The 12,778-nt window shown below is 36.5% G+C and overlaps 1 protein-coding gene across 4 annotated transcripts in view; it reads right to left on the reverse strand.

Annotated features, from left to right (window-relative positions):
• DIP2A (disco interacting protein 2 homolog A) overlaps window positions 1-12,778 on the reverse strand; it is a 109,426-nt gene that overhangs the window by 55,967 nt on the left and 40,681 nt on the right. For 2 of the 4 annotated variants that reach the window (XM_071746948.1, XM_071746947.1), the window contains exon 3: window positions 4,722-4,841. The exons of the other annotated variants lie outside the window; for them this stretch is intronic. In XM_071746948.1, coding sequence (XP_071603049.1) covers window positions 4,722-4,841 — 120 coding nt within the window. The remainder of the gene's footprint in view (window positions 1-4,721; window positions 4,842-12,778) is intronic. 4 annotated transcript variants of the gene reach the window in all.

Below are 12,778 nucleotides of genomic sequence, written 5' to 3' on the forward strand. Positions count from 1 at the left end.
AAAAAAAATGTGTGAAAACTCAAAACTTCTTAAACCTCTGTCTGTTGAGACAAGAGGGTTTTCTTATATTGGGCACCATGTAAGACTTTTGCTGCTATCTTTTACACTAGGGGTTGTTCACAGGTGTTTTATTAATTAAAACCTCACTACCCTCTCCTTATATCCCTGCTTCCCTTCTCCACATCTGAGCTACTGCTTTTTATCAAGCCTTGGTTTCTCCTTATCTTTAGACTTTGCCCCACCTCCCCCCCCTCCAAATGTCCAACATTGAAGTTTATTCTCATGGATACCCAAAAGAAAACTTCTTAAAACTCAAAACACAATTCTTGTGTAACTGTGTTTCCTATATGCAGACATTACTGCCTTCCATAGACTTGAGAATATTACTTAAACGTTACTTTTGCAGTCGTGGAAGTGAGGGGCAAAATGTTAATTCTGCAGGACACTTTCTGTATCAGAACGTGGAATCAAACCCAAGCCATATGCTTTTTAAAAATATGGTAACTATTAGATGCATTCACTTGGGCCATTCAGATTACCTATATGTAATTTAGAAGACATTTTTTGTTACAGCATCTGGTAGGAAGAAGGGGAATATAACTTTTTTGTACAGAAAAGGTTTTTCAAAAGAGCAAAATAAGTCACAATGTTTATAGTCTGTATCTAAATTAATTTAGTCATTAAGTAATAGTACAGTCTAAAAAATGAAAGCATTCTTAGCTAGTTGTGTGTTTAGGGAATGGAAAGGACTAGCTGGAGGCAAGGGTGTGTTGAGGCATTTTAACAAAGTAGAGTGGGAAAGGTCACACCATCATACAAATTTGTGGTAGCAAGCATGGGAACTACTTGTTATTCAATTTCCAGAGGGCAAAATCAGCACAACCTCCTCCTCCAGCCCTTCTAACTCTCACCCCACAGCCTGGAAAATACTAGATTAAATAATAAAAATTAAACCAGAAGGCAGTGTGTATGAATTTTTATTCTGTTTCATTTTTACCGTGTTGATTTAACTTATCAGTTCCTTCTGTATTCATTAAGATCTATTTCCATCTTGAAATATTTCTTCTAGTATCTTGTCCTTGAATAGTAACTCAGTAGAACCATCCTCTCTCAGCCAAATAAATTAAGTAATTGGTTTTACTTCTCTGGAACACTTTGCTCCTACTCTATGTTTCCTCTAAGAGCTTGTCTAGAATATACAAACATGATGAAAAAGACCCCACTAAAAAAAGAAAAAGTAAAAGGCATGAAATACTTTTAAAGAAGCAGAACATTTAGGGTACAAAAATTCAGGAATTACTATTAATTAAAGTTTAACTGTATATCAGAATTGTAAAAAAGTTCTCTAGCACTGTCTCTTAGTAATTTCTTGAAAATTTACTGTGAAACTGATTTTAACCTCAGTTTTATTCAGCACATTAAATTAAAATCACATCAAATGATACCTGTATTCTATCATATTTCTGAAAACAGGAAAAAAAAATAGTAAAAATAAGATTTAAAAAGTTAGTATGACTCCAAGAACTCTGGTAGAACACACGATCAATGCAGGGTGAAGCTCTCTAAAAGAAAAGGACATGGGGAAAGGACAAGTCAAAAAGGTCAGGGTAGAAAAAAAAAGGGCAGGGAGAGAGCTCACAGAATACCCCAGAGTGGTTCGGGACACTTCCCACTAGACCAGGTTGCTCCAAGCCCCATCCAACCTGGCCTTGAACACTTCAAGGGATGGGGTAGCCACAAATTCCCTGCGTAACCCAGTCCAGCACCTCACCAACCTTATAATAAAAATTTTTTTTGCAGTATTTACTGCTTGAAGACAAAAATCTGTGTAAGATAAAAACTATAGTTAATTTAAGTGGGCAACAACTCCATGAAACTATAAAAAAAAAAAGTGCTTGCTGCTAGTAAACAGTAGATTAATTGCATAAAAAGGCAAAATTGTTTCATTTGCTTATTTTAAGTAATTTATGTAGATGGTTCTAAAATAACTGCTCCAGAAAGAGCTACTGTTTTATGAAAGGTTCCATTCCAGCCTCATCAGCCATTCTTGAAAAGGACATAAAAGAACAGATGAGATGCAAAGAGAGAAAAAAACAGAGGTAAAGGCTGGAAGGAAATTAAAAAACAAACAAACAAACAAACAAAAAACACAAGAAAACCCAAACCAAAAATAAAACACCACCAAAAAACCCCACACCAACAAAAACAAAACCCAAAAGAACACACATTCCACTCTCCCCAGAAGTCTAAAGAATAAGTAAGGCACATAATTAATAGAAGAAGCAATATTATCCAGAATTAGATCTTGAAGCTGTTTATCCTCCACAACAGGTAATGTGTGTCAAAAGACAGCAAAATTTAAAAAGGTAACAACACTTCAACTTGTTGTTGGACATCTTTTCTTTAGGTAGAAAATACTCTCAGCATAGCTAGATTTTCTCAGATAAAATGGGACTGCTTCGTGAAGCAAAGCTGTGACTCTTTTTATGCCAAATTATTTGGAGAAACTGAGTGAAACTTTGTACTTTACAGTACCTGGTGTTTTCTGAGACATTTCTATTAATGCTCTACATAAACCTAAATATGAAGATTTAAGAAAAAAAATTAGAGAGGAAAAAGGGGAAAATGTATTAGCTTCTGAAAGCTGTATTACCTTGCAAATTTATTGTAAGTCAAGTCAAGCAAAATCTTTGCTATTTGGTTTTAATACCACATGAGTACTCCAAGCCTTAGCATGTATCACTAATCAGAAAAAGAAATCCCATTACACCTGTTGCAACTAAGAACATTTCCCCCAAGAGTTTAAATTTCAAAGTGAAAACCACCTTCAAGGCAAGATTTTTTAATGCAACATGAATTAGTGAATCCACATAAAGTAGTGGATCTATTACTCGATTCTAGGGTTTCGGCACTGGCAGTGGTAAGTAAAATAAATAATCTATAATATCTATACATCAGACTTTACCTTAAATAACTGTCCAGGATCGCCTGAACACTTAAGAGTCATTCAGGAGTATTCATAATGAGATGTAAAAATATTGGCTGAGTTCTAGACTGATGAAACTGTGAGCAGTACCTTCAGAATCACCAGAAGTCAATTAAAATAATTTTAAAATTAAGACCATAGAACTATCAATCCTAGGAAAAGAGGAAGCACTGATAATTAGCACTGACAGATTAACGTTTAAAACCTACATCTATTTATAAGCAAGTACACTAGCAAAATATCTTGATATCTACCCACTTCTCCACGTCTTGCACTGTAAGACTAATTAGCTCTGTGCCAAATTTCTCCCAAATAATACCAACAATATGGCAGGGTTGGTTACTTGCTGCTGCTTCTGGTGTTTTCTTTGTTTTCTAAGGTATCCTCGGTGCAAGTTAAATAGGAGAACTGAGGCTCTGAGACAGGGACCCAGGTGTACACAGCCGATTGCTCCTGATTCTCTTAGCTCTCTCAGCTAATGGTTCACAAGTATCTCCTGTTGCAGTTGTGCTTTTTTTACAACTTTTATTTCTGTTAGTTTAACATCACATGCTACTAGAAATGTATTAGTTTCTATCAAATTCATGGCTCTGCTTGCAATTTATTTTAGAACCTACTTGGTCACAAAGTAATTGGCAAATTATGGTTGTAATTCAACCACTGTTGTTTTTTTTTTCACAATTTATATTCAACAATAGAACTATATCGACAATATATTTGAAAGACAAAAATAAATTTAATTGACCAATTTTTATATACACTTAAGCACATGATTTAATTAATTTTGATACTATGTAATCTTCCCTGGAATTCAGAAATTTCTTTCTTAATGTAGCAGAATACAGGCATCTTTCCCAGGAGCCCGTTCATTCTTCAGTTACTCAAAAATAATCCATACAGGCTTAACAGCTTCATTTCTGAAGCAAGATTTTACATGTCAGCAATGCAAATATGATGCAATAACCACTATGTCCAAGCAGTTGCAAAGCAAGGTGACAAAAACCCCAAAACTTACTGAGGATGTGCAGTTTATGTCATTACTTGCACATCCTCAAACCCTACATGTTATTACCCTGGAAAACAAACAGAAAAAATTCCAGTTAAAATCCAAAAGCTTCCAAACACCTGCCTTTTCTCACTATTGTGACAAGGAATTTCACAGGGAAGCAGTGTGCTTCAACCACCTGAAAAGTAACAATAGAAACAGGATGTGATGAGGATATTGGTATTTTCACAGAGGTTTCCAAAACAGGTTTGTCACAGTGGTGTCCATTTAAAGTGAAGTAAAATATCCATTGTGACATTTCCCTTTTTTGTGTGCTTGCTTTCAACCAGGAAATATTTGAAAGTGAGCTACAGTAAATATGATAATTCTGTAACCTTCCTTTAACAAAATAACCAAACCAACCACGAAAAAAAGTCCTCACAATTCACATGCTGTAATAATACATGTTTAAATAGCTGCTCTGTGACAGGAAGCACAATCATCAAACAAGAGAAAATTGTTAAGCTCAGTGCAAAATTTACAATAAATAAAACATCAGGATTGCTTACAATTTCTTAACCTCCTACCATTTTCTCCATTCTGAATTTATAGTCTACCTTAAAAATGTTCAAAAGCTCTTCCCTTCTTCCAAATAATTTTCTATTTTTTCTTTAGGTGCAGACACTACTTTCACTGGTACAGTTTTTCTATTCAGACACCTGATGTTTCAGTTATGTTTCTCTCCCTTACCAGATCGGAAGCGCTCATCCCTCGAATTGGCGGAACGGGATTTCTGCTGTTTAGACACAGCAGCAGTAGCTTGGGATGTGCCTGGAACTCTGTTCTCTGCTTGCAGGGATGGATCCACACCTGAAATACAGCTTTATTTCAGTACAGATTCAGGCTTTCCAATAAAATGTTCTTTTACTACCTTGACATCTACTTACAAGTTCAACTGGAGCCCTAAGCCCTTATCTTTTAATAAAAATCTTTCCAAATGCATGTAAAATTATTTAAAGTAAAACCAAGTTTGCTCTTATAAGCTTGTAAGAAACATTCTTGAATAATGGAAAAAATCCTTTGCTCCTTGCAGGAGTTTACAGTAATTTGTCATTAGGTGTTCCATTTGTCAGATCCATGTGGAAGGAGGAGAGGGAACCAATCCTCCCCAGCTGCAGAGGTCATTACAATCCCATACTGGACTTGGAGATGCCAAAGAGACAAGATAATACTGTTCCAGCTTTTAAATAAAACCTGAACTACTCTGTCAAATTTCTTGTGAGTCTAAACATAAGACAGCCAGTTTTAGTAAAACTCCGGAATGTGCAACCTGTTTAATCTATTCCCATTTAACAGAGCAATATCAACATGACACACATTTTACAAAAACTCCACAATTCTCTGAGAAAAACTTTGCAGATATTAGGGGAAGAATTACTCTGTCAGCTTCATCTAAGAAATACTGCTCTAGTCTAGGTTGGCTGGGTACTTTATATATTCACTATAGGGTTACACATCTTCCTATCTCCATAAAGGATAACAAATTAAGAGGAACTGAAACCCTCCAGTTGTTTCTTCTGCACTTGCCTAGAACAGGGTTCTAGACAGCTAATCTAGAGCAGCTGTGTTTACCTTTAGGCTGGCTAATGTTCAGGAGAATGAATCTCATCTTTACATTCTAGCATAGCAGGAGTAAGAAATCAAAGGGGTGGACAGTAACTGTTACATATTCCCTATGTACATCACTCCCCCTGGGCCCCAAACAGGAGACTCCCTTGCTGACTGTTGATACGTCTGGCAGGGACTATACAAACTTGAGCAAGGAACTTGCTCTTTGCTAATTTACTATACATCTACATCTGAAGAACAAGTTTCGGGTTGGTTTTTTTGCATCCTTCTTTTTTTCCTACAAAAAAAGGGTTATTGGTTGTTAGTGGAAGAAGAAATGAATGCTCTATTCATAATTGCTTATTCTTGTATTTTCCAGTTCTCCAGCTCAGGACACAGCTTTCCAAACCCATCTTTCTCCCTGGGCATGGTATAGACCAGGAATCACCATTTTGAACTCCTGCAGTTGATATGTAAGTCAGTAACTACAGACACTTGGAATCAGGATTTCTAACACCACCACCAAGCCCCTAGCCCACTCCATGATCTCATGTGTTCATCAAAGAGATACTCAGGGTAATTGGTGATGAAGGACGCTGCTGCATCTGGTACAAAGGTTTAGCCCTACCAAGAAAATAAATGAAAAATGAGCTAAACTGCTATAGTCAATCAGCAAGTGACAAGATGCACGTGGGATGTTCCGAAGCCATGTGCAGCTCTAACAACTTACCAACTTCCAAAGCCAGAACCCTCTCCTCCTCCAACACTTATGGCACAGATTTTTGTGAATCAGAGTAAGGGCAGCTGTATTGTGAGGAAATATCTATCAATGAGCCTCAGAAGTTCTTAATAAAATTACGAGTCACAAAATGAATGGCACTGTTGGAAACCACAGCTGTTTCTTCAGGTTTCCCTTTCTGCTTTCTCAAAGAATATTCCACATCATAGTGCAAAACAACCATGGATGAAACCCCATCATTTTTTGGTAAAAAATTGTAATATACTGCATCTAACTCTTAGGCTACACAAGTATGTGCCAGAAAAATCCTGTTCCACAAGCTTGCTGAACTTGTTAATTTATTCTGGTACTATGTAAATCACTACCTTACCCTTCAGCAAAAGCAGATGGATAACTAGGCTACCCCCCCTCATCCACATTTAAGATCTTTATGAAAATAGCATTTTAAGAAGCATACACTAAAGACACTTGATCCACTATCACTGTATTTTGTCCACTCTTATCTTACTTAAACCTATCATGAAGTCATCTTAAAGAGGCTGCTTGTTCCAATTAACTGAGGAATTTCCTTCTATAGGATGAAATGAAATTTAGTATTTGAATTATAATTTTATTTTTCCATATAGTAATACTGGAGAATTAAGGCTAGCACTGACTTATCTAGCAATTTTGACTTACAGAACCAAAATGACTTTATTATAATAGCACTGAACAGTTGACAGTACAATGTAGATTCCTTGCTACCATAGCTGGGGAGGATGTCTAGCTAAACACATCTGGGATCAGACAGGCAGAGATAAAAGTTTCAAAAACATATTTTGCAACAGCACAGAATTCATTGCTAGAAGACCTTCCTAGGCAACCCATGTGAAGAGCACTAGCCCTACTGCCTTTTTCATTTCATCTGCATAAGATGTGAAATCATAACACCAAACAGAATGTTTTTGAAGACTTTCACCAGTGTATTTGAAATACCTATCAGACAAGCAAATCTTATTACCTTCATAAAAAAAAAAAAAAAAGAAATTTATCACCCCCCCCAAAAAATTCAAAGTAATTTTCATGCTAAAGTTGGCTAATTTACATGAGATAAGCTGCACCAGTTTACCAGCTCAACCTTTCATAAGTATTCATAAATATAAAAGTAAGCATAAGTATATATAAGTATATAAGTATCTTCCAAGAGAAATGTAAACCCCGAAGAGTTAAAAGAGCACAGCAACACTTCCCCCAGCTCAGTTTTACTTGCATTGCTACCCAGCAATGTATCATTCCTCCAAGCATCCAGTCTGCAACAGATGACACATCACAGTTAAGAGCTTTGCAGAGAGGACAGGGGAAGAGGGAAGCAGAAGAGGAACCTTCAGGCTCCTCATACACTATTCAACCCTTCTGCAGGTGGTGAGCTGAAGCAAGAAATAACAAAGGAACAAAAGATCACAAGCACTGAAAGAAAGGAAAAGAGGTATGGGAAGGCAGAAATGCAAGTGTGAGAAACTCCTGGTCTGGCTCTAGGCTAACCTCTCAGTCTGTCCAGCCCCAGAACCAAGGCCTGGCATCCCATCTGCAGCACACTCCTTCCCTTACTGCCCCTGACCTCAAGCTCTCTGGCTCATCCCCTCCCACCCTGCCTCTGGTTTCCATCTCCTCTCCATGGATTCAAGCCCTACAGACCTGCTGTTACTGGTTCTCCACTAGGATTTGCTTACCACCCAGACTCACACAGGGTCCCTGCCAGAAAAAGAGAGGTTTACACCAAGAACTGCAGTGTTTTTCAGTTCCCTCTGCCTTTCCCTGCCCTAAAGGAGAGAGGAGAGGCAGCTTCAGGAGGTTCCTGGTCAGTCATGGATCTCACCATCACCAGGGTACCTTGTACTCCTCAGTCTTCCCAAACAAAGCTGAGTAGCTGTGCTAAAGCATACCCACCTTAAGTGAACCTCCACAGCAACACTCATATTAATTCCAGATTACTTCAAATAGAATTTTAGAGACACTTATTTCCCACTGGATTACAAAGGAAAAAAAGCAAACTCTTCTCTCAAAAATCACCTGAGTGCTACAGTTTTACATGAAAGACATGTGCTGAGCTCCACATATTTTCACAGAAAAGCTAAGGCAGAAGACTAAATGGCAATTATTCCTCAAGAGAATGAAATCTGGGGACCTCTCTTAACTTTTTGGTCTAAGAAGCTTCACCTCAAGTTATTAAGCTCCCAGTCCTTACTCGAGTCAGAGCTTAATTTCATCATTCTCTGCTTTCATACCACATGCCAGGGCATATTACCTGATACACATTTTTGTCCTCAAGATATGAAGCAATCTAAGTGTTTGCATTTTCTGTGCCAGTAGAACAAGGCTCTATTCATTGTAATTTATTACCCAGAAAAATATATTAGAAAGCAATTAGTTTAAAAAATTATCATTAATAATAATAACAACAACAACAATAACAACAATAATAATAATAATAATAGGTGTCATGGACATGCATTATGCTTGCCTGACATCTTCCACTGTTTTTCCTCTACTCAAGTAAGTAAACTTCAATTCATAAGTTTCCACTTATTTAAACACTCCTTGCTTGGCTATAAAATTTCAAGGTGATACTTGCCACATCACTGATGTCAATTTGGTTGCATTTCAGCTGAGCCAGCAGAGGCAATGCCTGTTTAAGCAGAGTAATTAGAAAGCAAGCTACCAAGGACGATGGATATAACCACATTTTGAGCTCCTGACAGGAACAGAGGTCTTACAGTCTTACCTCCAGAAAAGTACAAGGCATCATCCATCAAAAAGGCCACCTCAAAAAGCAGCAGTAGCAATGCTTTATAAGCACAGGGTAGCATGAAGGGCTACCAACTATAAAACATGTCCAAGGAAACCAAACTCTACAAGTTTTGCATCCAAGTCCACATTGTTTCTAGGAAATACATTATTTCTTTATAAAACTCTGAGACCACAGAAATGTGGTCATTTTTTAAAAAAATCATAATTAAAAAAACCTATTTACTGTAATGTTTCCTATAGAACGAAATCCTTTAGATTTTAATATGCTACCTGGTCATCTATTCTTGACTATATCAGAAGGTTTATGCCAAGATGTATACTTAGTACAGCTTCTCAAGCCTCAAAGAAGCATTCCTTAGCATAAAGATCCATACAACATCCTCCAAATAATAAAATTATTTATCTCTATACCTTCTAGGTAGCCCATATGACTACATAAGAGGTAATCAGTAACTGATTATCACATGAACCATGCAAAAACATTAATAGCTTGGACCTGACTACTTAAATTCAGATTATTTAGACTACTGCTTTGGAACCACTTGTATGAGGACCAATTTCTCTGAATTTTTTAAATTTTTCTTTTCACTCACAGAGTTAAATCACCAACATTATGTTTCTTCCTTTGGCAGAAAGCTCACCCAAGACAGATATAGGTGTGGATGACTCTTTCAAGAAAAACTAATTTATTACAAAAAAATCAACAGAAACCACAGTAAACTAACAGCCCAATCTCCATATTCAAGCTCCCAAAATAATGTACTATGAGATTTGGTCATAAGGGTGCAATACCAAACAAATCACTTTAGAAGGCACATGAACAGCAATCAATATTTTCAGATACTGTGAGCAGTGAAGCTATAAACAGCTTTTTAACTAGACCATGTGATCACACTACATTTTCATATATTTAATTTAAAACAATTACACTAAGGTGCAACCAAATTTGGATATACTTTAACCACAGCTACTATACCTTTTATTTATATATAGCTTTGTATATATATATGTATACCTTTACCTTTATATATATTACCTATATCTATATATATAGGTATACCTATTTATATATATTACCTATATATATGTATAGGTAATAGGTAAAGGTAATAGGTATACCTATTTATATATATTACCTATACACCTATAAATATATATACATAGATAGACAAATATCTATATACACTATTTTAATAAACATCTCTTTCACCAGATTAGATTTTCAGTGTTCTGCCACTGTGCCCTTGCTTGCTGATGCTTCTGTTAATGCCCTTGCGCTTAGCAACAGAAACATCCAAACCCCAGCTGTCTGCTTGGGTCTCAGTTCTGCTTTTAATTTTTTTGGTTATTCTTACACTAAGTAGAAAAAGTAGAAGACAGTCCCAAGACTGTTTTATATATACTTATATACACACATATAGGTGTATATAGGTATATATATTTATATATAGATGTGTGCATATATATATATAGGTGTATAGGTAATATATATAAATAGGTATACCTATTACCTTTACCTATATACCTATACGCATATATAGGTATAGGTATATACATATATATAGGTGTATATAGGTATAAATATGTATATATATTTATATACATATATATTACCTATACATATATATATATATAGATATAACCTATATCTATATATATATATATGAGCATTGTCTTGTGATATACTGGAGATGAAGCAACAGTCAAGAGTTCATGCAGGCACCAGTAAGGCTGGAAAGAGGAGTTACAGCTTAAACTGTTAGAAAAAGAAGCTGAAAACCAGCACATCCATGGTAGCATGTAGCCACGGAATTGCACCAGAAGATGGAGACAAAAAGTGCCAGAGAACACCACAAAACAACAGGAAAGTAAGCAAGAATCAGCAGGGCTCCCCTTTCTCTCTGTATTTTTTTTTTCCCTAAAAGCCTCTTCCAGGCATCTTGAACTGAAGACACAGTACTGCCTAGGAGATGATGGAGAACAGGGACTTGTAGTACAGGCAAGAGCCAGAAACACCCACATGAGACCATCTCCCATTCCAGTCTTGCATCTCAACCACTCCAGAGGGAATTTCAGGAGAAATAAATAAACACAGGGAGGATGAAGTAGCTCCTGCACATGTTCAGAGAAGAAGCCTCTCAGCTAATACCCAACCCCAATCTCTTACTCAGCACAACACATCAAATGGAAAGACACTGATTTTATTGTTGGTTTTCTTTTTTCTTCATACAGCACTCAAGGAGCTGCCAGGATGCAATGACCAGCACTAGGTTTAAGCAAAGGGGAAAACTAAATGAGCTATAAAGGTTGCCTGGAATTCCTGTCTGGAGGTTTCTTTCTGATATGCCCTTTGTCAAACCTCTCAGCTGCTAACTACCTAACCCCTTTTTGCTATTACCACACCCTTCTAAAAATATTTTGAGGAGTTTTGCAGGATGATACTTTGGGGCAGCCATCCAGCTTACATAATCCTGTTTATACTGAAAAGTAAATTCATCCCCTGATCTGCCTGCATATAGACAAAAGCAAGGGGGGTTTATGTTTTGAGGCTACAGTCAGCTGATTTGTTTTCAAGAATAACAACATGAGAAAAAGAAGTAACACCTTACATGCTTTTATAACATCTTGTGAGGGTCTTTTAATGACCAAAACAAAGCGAAGCCTTAAGTGATAAAACCAGAGCAGAGAAAACCTCAAACCAAATCATACCCAAGTTTATGCAGAAATACAGAACCTTTTATTAGCACCAGTACTAGCTGGGACAAAGTCAACATAAGGAGGAGGAAAAAACTCCTTGGTTTCAGATATAATTCCTTTATTATCTAATTCCTGTGCATCTGCAGCTACTTCTCTTTTACCAGACACAGCAGCTGGTAAAACACTTCTCTGCTTACAAAACCTCTCTGTTGGCAAAACCTACTTGTATTAAAGAGCTTGCAAGCAATACTACCACTAGTGATATGTGCTGTGCTTTAAAATTTCAAACGTCCTATAAAAAGCCCTCACCCATGAAAATGTTGATGCAGCAGAGAACAGAAGCTCTTGAGATTGTAAATGTCAGTAAAGGATACTGACTGTACAGCATTTCTGGTTTAGTTATGAAATAGCTCCTCTTTAAGACATCTATGAAAGAACAAGAATCACATGTTTTAACAAAAAAATATGATCAGCTTGTTTCCTTTCACACTAATTGATCTTAATTATTCTCCAAGTTAAACATAAGATAGCACTAGCAATATAAGTGAAAGGTGTCTTTGTGTAAGTTAACTGGTCTCAAATTAAGGCACTGACTTAACTGATACTGCTGAATTCTCACCATATTCAGAGGCAAGATTTTGCTGTGTTAAAAGCAGCTATATGCTCAGGTTACTTGATATAAATAAAATGCAATATTTAGCATTGCTTTTTAACACAATAAAATGATCTGTGACTGGCTGCAATACAGGGTCTTTTGGCTCATGTTCCTCCTTTTCCCCTATTCCCTCTCCCCCCCCCTTTTTTTTTAAATCCTGACTATTAGAAATAACTTTTTTTAAAATTACAATCAATTCAGAGATTTTTGTTCCCACTGGCTATACCATTACTTTATGAAATATTACACTGGAGACATGCAAGTCTCTTAAATTTAATCCACCAGAGGAAAACTCCAGGACAGTAAGCTGATATTAAGCTT

The sequence above is a fragment of the Heliangelus exortis genome, chromosome 6 (assembly GCF_036169615.1).
Source record: "Heliangelus exortis chromosome 6, bHelExo1.hap1, whole genome shotgun sequence".
In the NCBI taxonomy this organism is placed as follows: domain Eukaryota; kingdom Metazoa; phylum Chordata; class Aves; order Apodiformes; family Trochilidae; genus Heliangelus; species Heliangelus exortis.